Source organism: Erigeron canadensis, chromosome 2, assembly GCF_010389155.1.
Source record: "Erigeron canadensis isolate Cc75 chromosome 2, C_canadensis_v1, whole genome shotgun sequence".
In the NCBI taxonomy this organism is placed as follows: domain Eukaryota; kingdom Viridiplantae; phylum Streptophyta; class Magnoliopsida; order Asterales; family Asteraceae; genus Erigeron; species Erigeron canadensis.
In genome coordinates this window covers 8,207,415-8,228,947 of record NC_057762.1, presented here as the reverse complement: position 1 = coordinate 8,228,947, position 21,533 = coordinate 8,207,415, and the positions used below count along the sequence as shown (strand labels likewise).

General features: G+C 34.0%; 1 protein-coding gene across 4 annotated transcripts; it reads left to right on the top strand.

The window, feature by feature from the left end:
* Positions 1 to 10,776: 10,776 nt before the first annotated feature.
* Positions 10,777 to 14,111, top strand: LOC122588614 (squamosa promoter-binding-like protein 13A). 4 transcript variants are annotated; one of them, XM_043760764.1, is made up of 5 exons: positions 10,777 to 11,230; positions 11,712 to 12,074; positions 12,276 to 12,412; positions 12,507 to 13,076; positions 13,693 to 13,782. In XM_043760764.1, exons 2-4 carry the CDS (start codon positions 11,725 to 11,727, stop codon positions 13,040 to 13,042), a joined length of 1,023 nt encoding a protein of 340 aa, XP_043616699.1. In that variant the 5' UTR covers positions 10,777 to 11,230; positions 11,712 to 11,724; the 3' UTR covers positions 13,043 to 13,076; positions 13,693 to 13,782. The 4 variants fall into 4 exon arrangements, with proteins under 4 accessions (XP_043616699.1, XP_043616700.1, XP_043616701.1 ...); XM_043760765.1 differs by lacking the exons at positions 10,777 to 11,230; positions 11,712 to 12,074; positions 12,276 to 12,412 and having other exon boundaries at positions 12,994 to 13,076; positions 13,693 to 14,111; XM_043760766.1 differs by lacking the exons at positions 10,777 to 11,230; positions 11,712 to 12,074; positions 12,276 to 12,412; positions 12,507 to 13,076 and adding an exon at positions 13,540 to 13,595 and having other exon boundaries at positions 13,693 to 14,111.
* Positions 14,112 to 21,533: the final 7,422 nt, after the last annotated feature.

Sequence of the window (21,533 nt, the reverse complement as noted above, 5' to 3'; positions counted from 1 at the left end):
TTTTACTTAAAGGTAATGCCAAAATTTCTAATTTTTATACTTTTTCTTTTACAAAGAGTTTTGATAAATGTATTTGTCGAGATTTATAGTTGAGTACATTCTTAAAAAAAATTGTTATAACGTGATCAAGTCGAGTTTGGTCCTTTCAATAACTTGGCAATAATCCATCATAGTGAGGCTGGAAATTGGCATACCGAAACAGAGTATGCATTCTCATTATGAATTTCCTACAAGAAAAATAGTACCCCTTAGATACTTGAAAAAATTATTGCTTAAATGTACATATTAATCACACAACTTTTTAATTAAATATTAGTTTAACATGATTACCCTTTTTTTTCTTCCCCGAACGCTTTTTATTTGCTATATTATCAACTTCACAACCAAATTCCTCATTTTCAGCATCTTTCAAATTCTGAAATCATAATCGGACATAATCAAAAGATACTCTTATTCTTTGAAAGTGAAATATACATGATTTACTAACATACCTTCTTCTTTTCGGCTTTTTTTAATCATTTCTTCAAACATTGGACTTGAATCTCTTACTCGAAGGACGACCTTTTCTTCACACTAGCTACCAAGGGATCGAGAATCTTTATGCTATTCTTAGTAGAATTACTACGCCCTGGGGTACATATGAAGCTATCAGGAACACTTTTTTTGCCTGTAACTTCACTCATTATTTCACTGACTCGGTTAAGTACAAGACTACATTTTTCTTTTAATTCAGATGCCAAGTCCGCCACTTGTGAGAAAGCACTACACATTCTATCATAATGACGACCCTCATCTAAACCAACCCAATCACTATAAGTTACTTTAACCTTAAGTGGGGGAAAACACGTTTTCACGATATTTGCCTTCATCTAAAGTAAAATCACAGTTGGTTTCTTTTTGCTTACAACCAACAAGAATTAAAACATTTAAATTATGATCAAACGAAGAAAAATCTAGCCCATTTCAACGTTGTGACATTACTCAGTATTATATAAAACAAGTTTTTTTTAACACGAATCTTTCATATGCATTTTTAATCTAAAGCTACAATATTTTTATTGATAATAATTCAACAGCAGCCTATAATAGATATAACTTCCGTTCAAAACAATTGATATAACTAACTCAGTATCATCCTCAAAGTTCTGAATATTCTTAACTTTTGATGACAACTCTGATATTGGTGCTCGATCATCATGCTGTAACCCTTGATCAGTGAAAGTCTCTTAGCCACTGGATCTACGAGATAAGATAACTAGTGTTTGAGTGCGGAAAATCTCGAACACTAGCAATCAACAATATTCGGTAAACCGAATACACGAACAATGAACAATATACGAATGATAAAAACAAAGCCTTGTATTAATTCGGTAATACTGATTACAATTAACACACGAGCTTACAAAATACCGAAAAAACGAACTAGAGAGATTCACCTTAAGCATAAGGTTTAATCTCCTAATTATACTAATCTAATATGGACCGAACCTATACCTCAAGACACGAATCCATGAATATTTCGGCCCATTGAGGTCTAGCTAGACCTCCAAGGTCGACCTAGACCAACCTAGATCATCCTAGACCGATCTAGTTACCGTTTTGATTAATTTGATCGTTTTTGACCTTATTACATACAAAACAAAATGTTTAATAATTATATATACAAATGACTCAAGATAAACTTCTATAATGATGTTGTCACCCGGAAATGCACCAACAAACTCCCCCTTGACATCAGCATTTAGAAGTTTTATCGATCTTCAAAGTCTTCACTTGTAATGCATAAGCAATAATAACAGAAACGGACACCAATTCTGACAATCATTAGTTAAAAAATCTGCATCAACAGACTTCCATTTAACCAATGATATCAGGCCTTTTTTTTCGGTAAGACTTAATCTTCTTGCGCTGCACACTAATCTTCAAACTACAAAATTTTTGTATCCTTATGACAACTAACAAATCCAATACACAGATTGTAACTCTCCCCCTCAACTGTAACCTCCTCCAATGTAAGCTCCAAGCAATATTATCATGCCAAATATCATTACTTCAAAGTAATCCATAAATCATTGCTTCCAAGCAATCCAGATATCATCAATTCTTCGAGCAATAACAAATATCATGCAAGACAACATAGCTCAATCCATTTGATCTTCAAGCTTAACCGGCATATGACAGAGAAGTTGAATCTCTAACAATCAGTATGGAATTTAATCAGCTCCCACAAAGATAAGTAATTTCGTAACCTGAAATTCAGATACGCAACACTCACAAGATCTATGTCTTCAACCCATAGTGTCTGACTTTGTCTTGTAACTTCACGAATCCACCAATCACCTGACGTCTTTTGTATCAAATCTCCCCCTCGAGGTAAGCATCTCCAAAATACATACAGAACCACTTAATCTGCAACCCCTTCACAGTTCCCAGATTAATCATCTCTACATCATTGGCATAAATTAAAGGTTTGATCATCAACTACTTGGCTACATATGATTAATTTCATCCCAAAAGCTCTAAGACAAAATCCTAAACACAAGCTCAACAAAGATCATCTACAGTTTAATCGACTTTCAACCCTTGTCTTCAATCTTCATCTGAATCACCTAATCTATAATCAGGCGCCTTTGATCCAAAAATTAGGTCAGACACATGTCACACGAATTCAAAACCAGAAAGATACCATGATTGAACTCTGTCAAAACTTCATGATCTTCTTTATTTCAAATTAACAACCAAAATTTTGTATAAAAAACATGGAAGATTATAAATTTTTATCCCCCCCCCCCATTTTCTCTACAAAATTCTTAAAACAACCAGTATGTTTGTTTTTGGTTTCAGCTGATCTCTCATTCTTATCTTCCCATGGTTGTTCACATATGTAATCAAGAGGTAACCCAGTAGCTACTTGTCAGAACAACCTTTTTGGCCTGATCTTGATTTTTCTCTGAGATTTCCTAGAATCTTCTATTGAAGATAGACCTCGAGCCATCAATGATTTAAAAGGATAAGTTTAGAACCTAAACTTGACCAAGCTTACAAGTCCCAAACTCGAATACAAAGTTTCAAACCAAAACTCAAATGAGTTTTCAAGTTTAAAACTCAAACAAGTTTGACCTAAGCTAACCAAGATTACAAGTTCCTCAATTCAAGGATAATTTCAGAACGTAACGATGTTCAAGTTTACATGTCCAAAACTCAAAAGACACATTTCAAACCTTAACTCATGTGAGTTTATGAGTTCAAGAAAATAGTCGGAGAATTTCAGACCTAAACTTGAGCAAAACCGAAAGATTCATTAGCCAATTAAACCGAACTGGACCTTGGTCGAGCTAGACCTCGGTCAAGCTAGACCTTGGTCTAGCTAGACCTTGGTCGAACATACCATAAAAACCGAAACATAAAAACCGTAACGTTGTAAGAACTTAAGATTGTTTAAGTACACAAGTTCAAAATTCGAAAGACGAAGCTTCAAATCCGAACTCAAGAAAGTTTTGAATTTAAAAACCAAGTCTAAGAGTTTCAAAGATTTTAACTTAAACCAAACCTTCTAAAGAAATTACAAAATGAGTCGATTAGTATATATAGGACAAGGAATCGAAAGGAAGATAACTTGATCGGCAAGAAGGTCGAGCTAGACCTTGGTCGAGCTAGACCTAGCACGAGCTAAACCTTGGTCGAACTTGAGTTTGTACGAGCGGCTCACTATTGTTGAAATTCTTACCCCGAACCAATACACGATCTGAAGCTCTGATACCAATTGAAAGTCCCTTAGCCACCGGATCTACGAGATTAGATAACTAGTGTTTGAGTGCGGAAAATCTCGAACACTACCAATCAACAATAATCGGTAAACCGAATACACGAACAATGAACAATATACGAATGATAAAAACAAAGCCTTGTATTAATTCGGTAATACCGATTACAATTAACACACGAGCTTACAAAATACCGAAAAAACGAACTAGAGAGATTCACGTTAAGCATAAGTTTTAATCTCCTATTTATACTAATCTAATATGGACCGAACCTATACCTCAAGACACGAATCCATGAATATTTCGGCCCATTGAGGTCTAGCTAGACCTCCAAGGTCGACCTAGACCAACCTAGATCATCCTAGACCGATCTAGTTACCGTTTCGATTAATTTGGTCGTTTTTGACCTTATTACATACAAAACAAAACGTTTAATAATTACATATACAAATGACTCAAGATAAACTTTTATAATGAAGTTGTCACCCGGAAATGCACCAACAATCAGTTAATATCTCTTGATCAGAATCCAAAAATAATCCTTTATCGAAACCTGTTAACAACCCATGATCATCATCTAACGGGGGAAGAAAGAAAGGATGAGCAATCCGATAATAGCTCTTCATCATGTAACGGAGAAGAAAGAGTTGAAGCGTGATTCATGTTGATAGGTAAATTTGTGTCGACCATTATGCTGTAACCCATATTATTAGAGGGAAAATTAGTGTAGGGTTATTTCACCTAGGTTAATCTTATTTAGTTAATACTGGATGATGTGGATGGGCCACACAAGTTTCCACGTCAGTTAGTAAGAAACCGTTTGTAAAATATGAGTCAACATTTCTTTTTGCTTTATAGAGTAGTATAGATACAGATATAGATATAAATAGTTTATCAAATTTTATTTACCACTATTCTTTTATATTGTAATATGACAACATATTTTAAAAGTATCCAAGTATTACTCGGGTGTAATTAGCTACTATAATTATAGGAAATGACTATTTTTTTGAAAAATCTTTTGTTTTTTTACGGTATATAAAAGTCAATTTGAAAAGTCAATTTAGGGGATGTTTGTTTTGAATCTTGATTTTTCTTGGTATCATTATGGGCTTATGGCTGGCTGCCATCGAGTCGAGCTTTTTTTGAGCAACTTGAGCTTGACTCGATCGAGTCGAACTATTATCAAGCACGAGTCCCAAACCAAGCCCTAAATCCAGGCTCGAAATAATTATCGTGTCGAACTCGAGCTTTACATAGCTCGTCTCGAATACTTATCGAGTTTTTCAAGCTTTCTATATATTATGTAAATTTTTATATATAATTCTTAAATAGTAAATTTCTAATTTTACAAGGCTATTATACAAATTTTGTTATACTTGATATATTTAATATGTTAACTCTAATATGTCTGACACTTTGTTTTGATTTTTTAAGATATGATTTATTTAAATTGTATTGTATATATATTTCCGAGCTTATCGAGCCGAGCTCGAGTCATGTTTATAAACATAAGTTAAACTTGAGCCTTTTTCGAGCTTTCCGAGCCAAACTCGAGCCATATTAAAGATACAACGGGTTGAACTCGAGTCTACACACTAAAAACTCTTTGAGCTATGGGCCACCGTACGTAACACTTGGGTTTGACATACACAAATCTGTTGGTTTGATCTCTAACACTAGTCAAAGTTAACATTATATATCATACCGATTTGCAGACTTTTTTCGAAACAGTTTCTTTAGTCTTTCACGTATTTCAACCAGCTAAATCAATTAACCCAAATTTTTTCAACCAATTTAGCTGAATAATCATTACCATAACTAGAAGAATCTACAAAATTAATAGCGAAGTATGTGGTGGAACATTAGATAAAAACCTTATAACTCATAAGATTTTTATTACTAACTTGTTGACACAAAAGATAACTAAGAACTAGAGAAAAAAATATCACAACAACAACAACAGGACCCAATCTCTGCGCGGGGTATGGGGGAGGTAAGCTGTAGACAGTCTTACCTCAAACACAAAGGTAGAGAGACTGCTTCCATAGGGACCTCCGGTCACAAAGGAGTGCAAGACGGAAAATGAGAAATGTTTAGAAAATCATACCTGTCTGCCGAGAATCTGAAAAGAAGCAATACCTGTCTGTTGGGTCCGGCTACTATGCGGGTCGAACGTTTATCACTCATGCGTCCTACTGATATCTTATAAACATGTTTGACAATACAAATACAAATACGAAAGCAACCATATTAGGCATATTAAACAACATAAAAGTAGCAAACTAATACGTAACTCGAACAAGTAGTGGGAAACAACAAGACAAACATACAAATAAATAAGAAAAGACAAAACCTGAAAAGATCCCGATTGAGCCAAGGCAGTAACTACTTCTAAACAACCTATGGAAAAAAGGACCTTAGGCCACCTAGCTATCCTAATCCTAATCCTCTCACCTGCTCTTCTAAACCAATAAACTAGTCCTAAACCCCTGGTCCTCTAGATAAACTCTCATTGGTCATGTCCTCCGACAGCCATCTTGGGGGAAACAAACACAAGAGTAACCTCCCCCCTCGGTTTAGGCCTCTCGAGACTCAAGGCCAAAAACCCCTACGAAAGGTCACAGAGAACCAAAATCTAAATAAAAAGTCTACTTAATCTAAAACCCATATGCCTTACCCTCTCATTCCACTACATTTACCTGGAAGCTCCTCTAACGCATTCGGAATTCCGTACTTCCACCTCCATCTACCTACCACTCTTCCTGTCACGTCAAAGTCCTCTGTAGCGTAGCTAAGCCATTTCTCTAGGCCAAACCCTCACAAACCTCCTTTGGCAAGGCAATATGGGAAAAGAAGACTATCTAGGTCGTCCAAAAGTCCTACCTAAACCTACTATTCTACTCTAATCCTAGTTCTCCATGCCGTCCTATCCGATGTCATGTCCTCCGACAGACCAAGTTCAATTAGATCCTTCGCTAATCGATCCTCCCACCTCATCTTTGGTCGTCCCCTTCTTCGTATGCCGTCCACATGAATAGACTCCGCTCTCCTTAGTGGTGCAGTTTCATCCTTTCTCCTAACATGGCCAAACCATCTCAAGCGCTCTTCCCTTAGAGAAAAAAAATATGTATTGGAAAAAAGAAAAGCGAGTTTTCAATCAAACTTGGACTACAGTACGTAGAGGGATTCAAGCCACACACACATTAATATAAAAACTAATAGTGTGAAGCCTATCAATAAATAATTAATAAAAAAACATACATACAAGTTAGTTTGGATAAAAAACATTACTCCCTTCCGCCTTCATCTTATTACAAATGTCTTACTTTGAATATTCAAAGTCTTAATCTTTAAACTTTGACCTTAAATATATTTTTTTGTGTTATATAAAATTTGATGAAAATTATATCATTGAAAAATACTTCTAAAACACAATAGATTCATGTAACTTTCATCAAGTATCATCTAACACAAAAAAAAAAATATTTAATGTCAAAGTTGCAATCGTTAAACTTTGAAAATTCAAAACATGATATTTTTAGTGGAATGAAGGGAGGAATATTTTGACTTTTGCATACATATTGAGTTTCCAATATTTTCACATTGTTATTCAGTGTGAATGTGTTTCGCTTCAGTTTTTACTGCTGAAATGTGACGGATTTAGATATATCGTATAACAATTCGTTGTAAACAAATATAATTATAGAAATAAAAAGTATAATAAAGTATATATTTAATTAATATTTAAGACGTGAAAGTTGACAAAATATATAAGATAAGTAATAGTCAAGATTTTGCTAGAGTAAAACTAAAGTAGTAATTTCAAATATTAAAAATAAGTATCTATTTAACATTGTGCTCAAATTTTTATATTGTATTTATAGGGAAAAAGTTTATGTGATTACCATTTGAATGAAAGAACTACAAGAACCTTTAAATTATAATTTAATGTTTATATGTGAAATAGTATTCGTGATCAAATTTGTTCACATCACTATCACTATCACTATTAGAACCACATACAAATGAGAGGTAGACCGAGCTACGGGTTCACTAAAATTTTTTATTGTAAATCTTTTGAAAAATAATGTATTTTTTGTTGGTGTTATCGGTGAAATAAATATGAAATACCGGTCAATGTAATTAACTTTAAACTTTCAAAAGGTTTTTTTTTATCAATATAACTTATAAACATGTTTTTGTGCAAATGTGAAATGAATACGACCAAATGTGCAAAAACTCTTTAAACATGTCAAGATAGAAATTATTTTTAAAAAATCATAACAATTTAGATGTAATCAATAATTTATTGCAAGGCCCAAGCGTATTATCCATTTTTTGCAAGGCCCAAGCGTATTATCCATTTTTTGGACGGGTCAGGTTGTAAGTTTCATTTTAACTTATATTACATATTAGTCCTCAAACTTTACTTTAAATTACATTATCTACTGTGAACTTTTGGAGGTACAGGCTTCTAAGACAAGAAGGGTTGACATCATACCAGTCTTGACTCTTGAATAAATGTGATCGAAGAATGGTAAAGAACTGTTGTTAGTTTAGGGTGTTTGATTGGAGGAATGAGCATATCACCCTAACATTTGAAAATGTATGACAGGAATTAATTTGTTAGATTTGAAGATGATGCGAATGAGGTATGATTTGAACAAGTATATAAGAATCAAAGTATTGTACCTCTTTTGGGTCAATTAGATTAAAGATAATTAGATTATAAACTAGTGGTGTGAGTAAATGTTCCATACTAAACAATCTTATTGTAACTCTTGACCATCTAGTACTGTAGTTAGGGGTGTTCGCGGTTTGGTTTTTACCCGGTTAAACTGTAAACCGAACCGTTTAAAAAATCTAAAAAGACCAAACCATTTTTGAATTTGGTTTTAGGTTTGGTTTGTAACCAAAACCGAATTATATATTCGGTTTTTGGTTGGTCATGGGTAAAGGATAATGAATTTGATTAAACCGAAAAAACCGAATAACTTATCTTTTATTATACTAAAGCATAGTTGCTCTAATAATTTATCGACCAATCATAGCTCTCGATTTCTTAATGTTGACTTTTATTTTCAATTTTGACTTTAATTTACACTTTTTTGTTTTCTATAACAAATTTACACTTTTTACCCAATAATTTCGATATAATAAATAAATAATAATATCTAATATATATCCGATAGAATAATATCTAATATTATTCAATAAAATAATAACTAATATATATCCAATAATATGTTCTATTATATTATATATATATATATATATATATATAATTAATAATAAATTAAATTTAATGTAAATATATCAAGATCTTAATAGTAATTGACTAATTGTAATATTTTAATATTAATAGACACAGTTGAACTTATGACTTATTAGCCAATTATATCGCTCGATTTCATCAAATTGACTCTCGATAATGTCACCATTTAGTTTTTTATATAATTTTATTTAATTAAAAAAAAAACAAATAACTAAAATAGTTATTTTACAATGTTATTAAAATTGGTTTCTATCTACAAAGTCCAGCTTTCACACAAGAATAATTGTACATCGCAGTATCTCGAGTTAAGTCGAGAAGGGGTCTAAGGTGTTAATATGTGACAAATATGAGAAGAGAAAAGACATTACAATAAATTTCGTCTATAAAAAAGTTTTTCAACTACCGAATGAGGCTACATGCTTCCAATATTATTTTTTTACATTAGTTTTCTTTCTATTAGCTTAACATTCTTGACATTTGATTTAAACACATAAAATCTACATATATCTTCAACTTTGAACATATAAGCTTTTATGAGTTACATGTATTAATATCTATTTTTAATAATGTCGTAAGTCTCGTGTCCAGTGTTGGACACGGGTCTAAAATTTAGTATTACTATTATGTAGTATTAAAAATATTTAATTCATATCTTTTTTTATGGACAACTATTAATGTATTTTTTACTTTTTATGTCTATTTGTTTATTTATTATGAGTAACATTTTTCTGAAATTAGATAAATTCAATTTTGATGAATAATTTTTAATAACGATGTCAAACAAGAGTTTAGTTGTTTCACTTATGTTATTTGTTTTATCCATATGGTGCTTGAAGTTTAAATTTACTACTTTAGTGAAAATTGAAATTATGAACCTATTTTGGTTAAACACAACTTAGACAAAAAGAAATGGTAAATTTGTGTTTTTCATATTTGGTTTTTCGGTTTTAAACCAAAATCAAACCGAATTCTAATTTGGTTTTCGGTTTGGTTTTTCTATTTTGAATTAGGTTTTGGTTTTGAAAAATAAAAATAAAAAACCCGAAAAAACCGAACCAAATAAATCAAATAACTGAAAACCGAACTGATGAACACCCCTAACTGTAGTACCCATGTTTATAACCACAGCTCTTTAGGCTGTAGTTAACACATCTAAAAGTATTATTAAATTTAAATAAATAAATAAATAAGGTAATTAGATAGGAACCCTTTGATTCCGTTTGTTATTTGGTACTCATTAATCCCCCGGGCTAGTATCCAAGTGAATCTCAACTAACTCATAATCCTTGATTATCTTAAATTTGCCTTTGGCAAGACTCGAACTCAGGAAGTGGCGGTTGTGGGCTATTACCGCCGGTGATTAGTAAATTTGAATAATGGCATACTAAAAATAATTATCGACCACCGTGTACAACTTATCCCGTTAACGAAATCCTATTTAGAAAAGTAAAATATGTTTAATAGGAAGAGGCAAAGACGTATTTTGTTGCAATCTTTCTGTTTGTTATTTATGTTGTTGATCATGACATTGACAAGGACACCAAGTAAGCAAGTGGAGGACAACTGAGTTGGAGTGAGATCAGAGATTGATTAGTTTCTGTCTTTTTGCACTAGTATCATATCTTCCAAGAATTTATTGTAATAAATACTTGTAAATTAAGAAAATCAGATAATATATACTAGATCAGTTGTCTAGTCATCTTAATCAAAAGGGTCATATTGTATAGAGATCATATATAAAATCATAACCACAAAAGGGTTCGGTAAAGAATAGATTTCTGAAAATGGGACTTGGTCTTTGTGGAAAAAGATGATCAAAGTTTTCACCTTTTTGTGAATTCAATTGTGTGTGTGTATGTGTGTGTTTTTGTGTTTGAGTGTTGCTTTTGATAATCATTAACATCACCATCTATAAACTGCTTGTGAATCACCATAGAATAAGGGGGACCATTTTTTGGAAGACAGAGAACAACATTACAAAAATCTCTTTCTCAAAATGGTCCTCCTTCAACCTTCTTCTGCATGTTGTTACATTAAAAATATGTTGGTAATCACAACCCATCATTGAGTCGAGACCTTATTAAATAGTCCATTGTCTTTGTGTTATGGAAATCCATGTCAGGTGGTGTTGTTAATTACCAGTTTTCAATAAAGAATCAACTGCCAAAACCAACTTTCCTTTGCTTATGTAAGTGCTTTATGGCTCCTTTTGTTACAAAGCAAAGTTGATTTTATTTTTTCAATTTCTGATTGTCTACTTTTATTAGTTGCTCCCATGTTCTCTAGCTAGTTTTTGCCTTTTCCAGCTTTTTTTTCCTTAGATGTTAGTTTACACATATGCATACACATAAAAGGGTGTTCTGTTCTTCTAACAATGTGTCTAGCACCACCCGTGTGGGTTGCTGATTGTGGGCGTGCCGTAGCTACCATGTGATAATCATATTAGATGAGATTCTATTGTGTTTTGTACTGTTGTTTAATTGATTATTCTCATGTTTGTCTATCTTAGTTTATTACTAATATAAAATAAAACATAGAAATAGAAGGTAAACATATCTTAGTTTATAACTATTAGTAGTTTATATATTACTACTGTAATATTGAATGTTTATGTAAGTATTATTAATATAGTTTAACTAACCTCCTTGTGAGTTGTGATATACTCGTAGAAGGCAAGAGATTATGGATTGGGTTTTCAATGCTTCATCGCCATGGGACTTGACTGGACTCGATGTGCTGGATGATAATGTCATCATGGGAAAGAATCAATCTATGGAGGCGGATATAGGGACAATGAATAACTGGAGTGAGCAAAAACTTCCTACAATGTCATCTTCTCCTTCTGGTTCATCCAAGAAGCAACGGGGGATTGCTAGTGAGGCACGTGTATCTTGTTTAGTGGACGGGTGCAGAACAGACCTTAATGGTTGCAGAGACTATCATCGCCGCCATAGGGTTTGTGAAACTCATTCTAAAACTCCGGTTGTCACTATTGATGGCAAAGAACAAAGGTTTTGCCAACAATGCAGTAGGTATGCTCTCATTATTCCTTTAGTTAGATATAAATATTGTGTTTAAATCAAACTTGATCAGTTTTTGATAATTTGTATGCTTACTACACTAGAGGGATAGTCACTTTCACCAATGAGAGTTGAGTCAGAGACTTGTTTAATAAAACGTTTACTTTTGTTAATTACAAGCATGGTCTTTAACCCGTTAAGCCATTTTGATAGGTTTCATTCACTTGGGGAGTTTGATGAAGTGAAGAGGAGTTGCAGGAAACGTCTTGATGGACACAACAGGCGTAGAAGAAAACCTAGGGCTGAACCCATGTACCTGAATTATGGGAGCTTTTTCACAAGTGATCAAGGTTTGTGATCGAACTCTAAGACATATTATATCTATGTTTTTTAAAAGTTGCAGATGGTTTAATGATATTTGATATACCGTGGTATATACTTTAGGTACCAAACTGCTGAGCTTTGGTGGTTCACCAACGCACATGACTACATTCGGGACCTGGCCCGATAACAAAAGGTTGAACCAAAAATTGCATCTTACAGTTGAACAGAGCATACCATCACACTCGTACACCCATTATCGTAGCGCAAGGGAAAGAAAGTTCCCATTTCTGTTGGACAATGACTCTGAAAAAGTCAACCAAACATTCTCTGAAGCCTCTTTTCAGCAAGGGGTTATCAGCGCAGATGAATCGGCCTATCTTCTGGTTGAACCCACGGGCGCTCTCTCTCTTCTGTCAAAACACACAACACAACATACTTCATATTCTGGCCCGACAAACTTGGTGCAGCCTTCAAGGACCACTCTGCAGTTCAATAGTTCATTGAGTCAGCATTCGTATTCAGATCTTCCATTAAGAGATGTAACACGACTGAATAGTAGCCACACCAATAATCATATGATTGGAATGATTCATGTTCGGGCCAAAGGGTTGTTGGAAAATGAAGCAGCAGAAGTTCTTTCTTTTTCTTGGGAATAATCATTGTCTCAAAACTTGGCTACTGCCCTCAAAAGTGAGAGCTTGTAAATTGAAACTATCAAATTAAATCATTTCTCTTTTGTTATGTAGTTTTGATGACGGTTAATCGTAATTAGAAGCAGGCAAGATAGCTAAATAACTGATGTTTCAACTTATTAGCTGTATTTACCATTTAGTATTTAGTTTGATTGTATATGTGATCATTTGATTGGTTCCTAGAAGATTATGGGGTCATTTTCAGGTGGATGACACTTGATTTTCAAGATTTATGACCAATGGAAACTGCCATAAAACATAGAATCATGCATGATGCTGTTATCTGTATATTATAATACTAGTGATTTGATTTGAAAAGAAATCTGGGGGGTAGTGGGAAAAGAACTAGAGGGCCCAACTAGTCACTTAGTATGCTTTCTGATGCCGACGTTTTATGTCGAATGCATCACTAACTAAAAAATTGTAAGTAGCAAAAAAGATAAAGAAAAAAAAGGCACCTTTTGTCCCAAATTGATGCTTTTGACAGATAATGCCTTATCCTACCACCATAAAACATGTAAACGTTGGTGCTTTTATTCTATAGCTTTATGAGAATTAAATTCCCTCATCTTTGAAGTAGCATCTAAGCCATTTTCTTCATCTTTCTTCTGCAGACTAGCTATTTTTCTTATTATCAGACAAGGAAATGCAAGACTGGGCGGCTCCGATCATAGCTTCAGCACTGTTTGCGTTTCTAGCACCAGGACTTGTGTTTCAGATGCCTGGAAATGACTCGCCGATTGGTTTCTTGAATATGAAAACAAGTGTAATCTCCATGTTACTGCACACAGTGCTCTATGGTTTGTTCCTTATTTTGCTTCTTGTAATACTGGATATACATATTTATGGTTAGTATTCAGACTTCTATGTAGTCGCTCAAGATTTAGTTTCATGTTTTTGCAACTTTGATATCAACTTAGTACCTTAAATCCATTTTTGTTTGCGTGTTATTTTCTTTTGCTACAGATATAAACTCCCAACCCTGGCCTTACATCTATATATGCTAATCAAATTCTTAGGCCAACTACGATTACAAGTTGTACATCTCTTCAGGAGCAAGTGTTGAGGCTATATTTGCTTCAACTCAATCTATGCCACCCACACACAGAACTATCATTCGGAGAAATTTTACTAATAATAAAAAAAGGTCAACATTTTTTGCCCAAAAAGCCAGTAGAATAAAATGTCTAAAAGTGAATAAAGTAAAGACAACTCTGAAACTGAGAGTTCCCAACAGATTAAAACTTACAAGAAGAAAATAAGATCCGTTTTTTTTCCTTCTTGAGTAACACTAATGTTGATCTTGCTAGATGGTGTATGAATGCCATTTTATAGTTGAGACATAAAATCCAAGGTTATCAGATAATGGCTCAAACCCAGAAATGTTATTGGCACCAACAATTGGTGACATATGAATCTGAAGTTCTGAACCAACAATTGGGGGCGGCATGTGACACGTGGCGGAGGCTCCCTAAGGGAGCCCTCCTTTTTGTGGGAGTGAGGCTCCAGCCCTCCCCTTATTTTATTATTATTATTATTTTTTTTAGTTTTGTAAATTTATATATAAAAAACATATACTAAAATATAAAAAACACTTTTCAACACTTTATTTCAAATAAAAAACAAACAACACAACTAAAAATTATTCCAAACGTCACAAAATAAAACATAAAAACACACAACACAACTAAACGACTAATTATCTCTAAATTTCGGATGGTCTCGGACCAATTCCCACTCCTCCAAGTATTGAAAACCGTTGTGTCGAGATACCGCATTGTACTCGATCAAAGCCCTTGCAACCATTGCATCGTGTCCATCGTCGTGACCTTGGTTCACACGGATAAACATCATATGGAATACGTGAATGCTTGTGCGCATGCAGCGCCATTTAGCGGCCACCGCATCAGAATCTCGATATGTCGATGGTTGGTTTTCATATGCGAGAAAAAGACGGGTTACTTTCGCCCAGAACGTAAGATCCCTTTGATAGTTCCCCCACAACGAGTCGTTTGACACATCGACCCAAGCTCGTGCCAAATTTATTTCTTCGGACTGGGTCTAAACTCATGTCATTTGAGTGATTTTTATAATTGTAGAGAGAAAAATGAAAGAAAGAAGTATAAAAAATGAGAAGTGAGTAAGTGGTATATAATGTATGGGAACGGTTTAATTAAAAAAAAAATCAAAGTTTTTATGAAAAAGTAGCCGTGGAACGGCACATTTTTTTGAAAAACCCACACAACCAAGCGATCAATATTGATCGGAAGGGGGTGTTTTTGGCATTTTCCGCCCGCCGAGGCGGTGTAGACGGCGGCGGCGGGCTGAAGGGGCCCCCACTCCAAACAGCCTAATAGGCTGTTCTGTCAGACAATTATCACTGCATATATTACATTCACTGTAGTACCAAGTTCCTGCCTTCATGGCTGAAAGAAGACTCGTAAAGGACAAAGGAACTTATCACATAGCACAATGTATTGGGGGAAAAGAGAGAAATCGCAGGCTTATAGCTCAAACTTAATCAACATTTAAGATACCAGAAACAACCATTCCATCCAATTATACTTATCAAACAATCATAACAACATTTCTTAGCAAGAAACTCCATTTATTTGATATCAAGGAGGGGAAAGCCAAAGCAGCATTCAAATGGATTAAAATCTTTTAACACGACAAGGTAAACAAATCTTGGCAAGCACATCCTGTGTGTAACCAAGGCCCTTAGTTGTAGAAACACACCTCTCCTCAAGCATAGTTCAGGCGGAATACATCATCATACACACAAAAGCTTCCTTGTGGTGTCAGCATCAAATGGAAGCTCTGCACCCAAAAATGGAAAGAAGAAAAAAGTAAATAAATTATGAAGCATCTAAAACTTCTGTGACCATGTTCGTGTTTTCATTTGTCCAATATGCCTTCAATGCTTCATTTATTCTCATATAAAAGTGTGAACGTGAAAAGAAAATAAAGATTATGCCATTATAATATAGTTAAAGTTTCTGGTAATCTTTGGGAAGAGATCGGGCATATGACCAATTTTTAATTGATAACATTCAATACATATGAGAAGTTCAGCATGAAAGATAGATGTAGGCTTCAACAGCAAGATACAGTCTGATTACTAAAATCTGAATCTTAGTATGTGATACTTCGACTTCCATATTATCCTGGCAAGTTTACAAATTCATGGAGGTACAAAAGTATCCTATGTGATGATAACAAGACAAACTACAGTGATTGATGAATATAATGATGCGACAAAACATAAACAATTCAGCAGCATACACTTAATACTGCTCTAACATAAACAATTCAGATAAACATCAACATAAATTTAATCTAATCATCATTATACCACATATCAGCATCTATGACGGTTACTCAGCCACTTTCCTCCTTGCAAGACGACTCCAACTCTTCAACATTATCGGAAAACCACATTTCATCATCTATAGTGACTTCTAGGTGACTTTTGTTGCAAGACTGCTCCAACTCTTCAACATTACGACTTACGAGTATCATTCTGTTTCTCGGAGAGGCGATTTTTCTTGCAAGATGGCTCCAACTCTTCAACATTATCATTCTGTTTCTCGGAGAAACTTCGCAGTGTCTTTTCAAACATGGTATCAGATATTTGTTGACAAATATCAGAAGATCTGGGTTAAACGTCTAAAAAGTGGCTTTTCTTATTGCAGAATTTAAAAAACTCATAAAGCTCACTCCTCCCATATCAGTAATAACCATCAACAATCTTCTTTCTATTCTCCTCGATCGAGGGTTTCACCTAGATAGAAGTTGACAATATCAACAGCGACACCCAACTTGCTTAATTCTTCTGCAAATACTTCAGCATCATCTTTACTCATATTTGTAAGACTGGCAGAGCCAAAAAATGCACAAAATTAGTTAGCAAAAATGTTTATCTATACATATACACAAAATTTAAACTAGATGTGTGTAACACCCGTGAGTTGACCATTTAAGCTTTCGAGTCAAAATAAACCTTTCAGTAAACACGACCTCGTAAATCGTTTTCAGCCTCGTATTTTAAGTCAACACTGTAATTTTAATTCGGCATCATAAATTAGTTTTGGCATCGTATTTGGAGTAGCCTCGTATTTGGAGTTGGCCTGGTATTTCGGTTAGCCGCCTCGTATTTGGGACGGCCTAGTAATAAAGCCTTGTATGGAATCTTCTATTTTACCCTACATATAAATACTCTTTTTCTTTCACAATTCCTCATTCCACCAACTTAGCCTCTAAGCAAAACACACATATACTCTTACTACCTCCCCTTTTGGCTTTTGCTACCCCATATTTGCTATCTCACTTTACTACCTCACCTTTGCTACCCCATAAATATCAAGTTTTAATGAAATCCAACCTTACTTTATTTAAATTTAGTGTCAAAAACTGAGTTTCTACCATCTTAACATCATTACAAACATCTATTTTGGTCGGATTTGATGTAAGAATCAGACCCTTTTTTGCTCTTCTTTTGAATATTTTCGGCTTTTCTCTTAATACACACACTACACCCACCAAGTATCAAACTTTTTACGTCCAAAACGTTTAGAATCATTTACTACAACCTTTGTTAAAGTTTCGTGTGATTTCGTTAACAAAATCTTTGAGATATAAGAATTTTTGTACACTTTTTATAAACTTTGTTCAAATGGGTTTTCGAGTTTAAGTCCGTTTCCAAGTTTCCAACTTTAGTATTGTTTTTCTATCACATTTGTGGGTCTAAAAGTACAATCTGATGCTAAAAACACCTTTCAGATTGAAAGAAACGATAGGGTTTTCTAGAATGAATTTTGGGGAAGAACAGCTCAGTTTGCGACCCCGCCAATTTGCGACCTCGTATTTCAGATGTGGCCTCGTATTTCAAACGTGACATCGTATTTCATTTGTGATCTCGTATTTCAAATTTTACCTCGTATATCAAATGTGACCTAGTATTTCATTTGTGACCTTGTATTTCCAATTGAGACCCCAGATTTACTAGTCTCTCAAATTTAGCCTCTCAAATATAATCTCTCAATTTCAATTTTGTCTTTTAGTGAAATAAGACTCCATATTCAATTTAAGACCTCAATATTCAATTGAGACCTCGGACTTCGATTACTACCTCGATTTGGTCAACCTTGGTCAACTTTGGTCGTCAACTTTCGTCAACTTTAGTCGAGTTGGTCAACTTAGTCAAACTCGTAATTTGGTCAACATGGGTCAAACTTATAAAATTTGGTCAAAGACAAACTAGTATGCTTTTGGACAACATAGTCAACACTTAGCGGCACGTTATGAGCAAGTTTACCTATAATGAACACATACCTAATTGGTCAAACTTGTAAAATTTGGTCAAATACAAACTAGTATGCTTTTGGACAACATAGTCAACACTTGGCGGCACGTTATGAGCACGTTTACCTATAATGAACACATACCTAATTGTGATAACTTGAAACAGATTGTTGCGTGTCGGTTACATGCTTTCTGATATCTTGCGTAGCTTCACCTTGTTGCTAGCATTCAGGTGAGCTTTGTAGTCTCCTTTTTACATGTTTTCTTGGGGCTGAAAGGATACGAAATGTTTTCTTGTAAAACTGTATTTATTTGATATGATATTGTGACGACCTATTTTGAATACATGATTGATAGCATATTTTGGATACAAGATACATATATGATTTCATAACTTGAATACTTGTTGATTTACATTATGGGTACATTTGGATGCATTGGATACATGTTCTTGAGCATCGGCAGGTTGTTAAACCGTAAGGCCTGACATTTGACTACACTAGATGCATCGGCTGGTTATTGAACTGTAAGTCCTGACTACACTAAATGCATTGGCTGGTTATTGAACCGTAAGGCCCTACATAGTCAACCTTGATAAGTCCATGGCAACCTTGTGATTATGGCAACATTGTGACATGGCCACATTGAGTATACATGAATTGCATCACGCTAACCTGATAACATTGACAACAAACCTATGAACCCACCAACCATTGTGTTGACGTTTTTAAGTATCCTTTCAGGTGCACAGGCTAGAGGTGGCTGAGAAGAGTAGCATGGAGCCCTTATAGCAGACTTTGGACTCTAGGATTCCTTGTTGCTGCTATGTTATCTTATAATCTCTTTTGTGTTAGTATGGCATTATGCCTAACCCTTAATCCCCTACGTGGGAGTTGGATTATGTTTTATTTGTGTTGGATTGATGTTGAATGCTTATGTTAATCTATGTTAAGAATTCGACTATTTTTGTGGTTTCATTTAGTCTTCCTATGTAATATCCATGACGCGTGTACTATCCGTCGCATCCCGATTTTTCCGCCTTAGTCGGGGTGTGACAATGTGTGCTCACACGATGCATGGAGGTTGATCATGTACACTCCAAACCACGAAATACATCACAGAACGAAAGATGCTTGTTTAGGGCCCAATTCAGAATATATAAGATTAATAGAATATATACAGAGACACACGCACGCTATATAAATACTCGTAATAAGAAATACATACCCTCCAACAAAAAGAAGAATCCTTGTTTGTGTATGACAGTCGTGAGACTCAACAGTGTACTTTTATCCGGGAGATCAATCCAACGTAGAAGAGGAAGGCGGGAAAATGCTAACCCACGACTAAGGTTCAACTCACCTTGTCCGAAAGTTATTCCTGAGAAAGGGGCACGGTTAATAGAATCAAAAACACCCTGCGTACATATATATAGATATACAGTATTGTTTTTAATTTGAAATTGATTGATAGCATGAATCATAATTATAAAAAGCTAGAAAGGAATGGAGATGAATACAGATTAATACAAACCTCGGGAACCCGCCATGAATATGAATATGATTCTTCAAGGTGCCTGCGCATACAATACAGAACATATATATATGAGGAAAACACCAACTAGTTAGATTTAAAAGTCAAAAAATAAATCACCAATCAATCAAAATGAATCCAACACGTACACTCAAGTTGAATATACATTTATATATATATATAAAAAAAAAAGGGCCCTAGCTACTTAAGACTAACAATCTCTACTGATCGACAGGTTAATATCATGATTAAGCTTAGTAAATACTAACAATCATTAAATATGAAAGTAATCCTAACGTCCAGAGAAAAGGCGGATATATGGCTGATCCAACGTACGTTATAGGACGGTATGAGTGACAAAGGTAGCGCCACTCTATCAATTTAGGAAAAATTTCTTGAAATAGTAAATTTTATCATCACTTTTGTCAAACAAGTTTTCAACCAAAAAAATTTATGAAATAGGGTAATCCGGCATTGCCAAGGCCGGACTCGCTTAAAAATAGCGAGTCCGGCCTTGGCACTGCCAGATTATCATATTTCATAAAAAAAAATTTGGTGAAAACTTGTTTGACAAAAGTGATGGTAAAATTTACCATTTCAAGAAATTTTTCATCAATTTTGATACATTAATATATATATTAAAAACAAAGGTACGGAAATACGTGCAAAGAATAGTAACGGGCCATTTTATTTCTTTGGGCCCGTTTTCATTTTCTTAATGGGCCACTTGATTTTCTTATGTTTTGGGCTTGACAAATTATGTTTTGATCTTTTAAATTGCTTTCAATTTGTTTACAAAAGATCACTTATTTTAATTGTATATTATTATTTTTTAAGTTTGTAACATTTTTAAGATTATCTCATCTTATTACAAGTGAACTATTACATAGTATATATATACATAACAATAAGGTGTATGTTTTGAATATATACACCTAACCATCTCCGAAAAATTTGTTTGCAATACTTATTAGTTTCGATGTTTATTTCGGTTGATGTTTTATTATTATGGATTATTTTTGTTTCACTTTTTATTTTCAATGATTTGGGAAATTAGCTTTAATTATGTTTGTATTATTAATTTGCTTTTTTATTTTAAATATTTTACGTTCATACTTATTATCTTTTAGAATTTATATAATATATTAATCTGTTATAAAATTATACTGTCGATTTTTTCTAATTTATAATTGCTTACTCATTAAAAAATCAATATCAACTCAGGTTTTGAACTATATAATGTTTCTAAAAGCATGTAATAATTTTTACATAGTACGGAATACAATAAATATAATGTTGCCCGGATAACGTATCTCGTTATATATGTAAACTGAAGCAAGCCCAAAATAAGACAACTCAGCCCAAGAAAGAGAAAACACTCAAGCCCATCAATAAAACACAAAAGAAAATGATAAATCTGCATCAATAGCCTGTATGGCAATAATAGACCGTACAAATATAACAAAAGCCCAAAAGGCAACAATAGCCCACATGGCAAACACAATAGCTCAATTGACAATAACGAACCATAATTAGTACTTGCAGTGACAATGGGGAAATAAAGGTAATACGGAGTATATCTCTATACAATCTCTTTTCCAAAACACCTATCAACACA

What these genes read in the sequence shown, in the direction of transcription:
- LOC122588614 (XM_043760764.1), top strand. Translation starts at nt 11,725, where the DNA reads ATGGATTGGGTTTTCAATGCTTCATCGCCATGGGACTTGACTGGACTC. An exon ending in TTTTGCCAACAATGCAGTAG is followed by an intron (nt 12,075 to 12,275) that starts GTATGCTCTCAT and finishes CCATTTTGATAG; the next exon opens with GTTTCATTCACTTGGGGAGT. An exon ending in CTTTTTCACAAGTGATCAAG is followed by an intron (nt 12,413 to 12,506) that starts GTTTGTGATCGA and finishes TATATACTTTAG; the next exon opens with GTACCAAACTGCTGAGCTTT.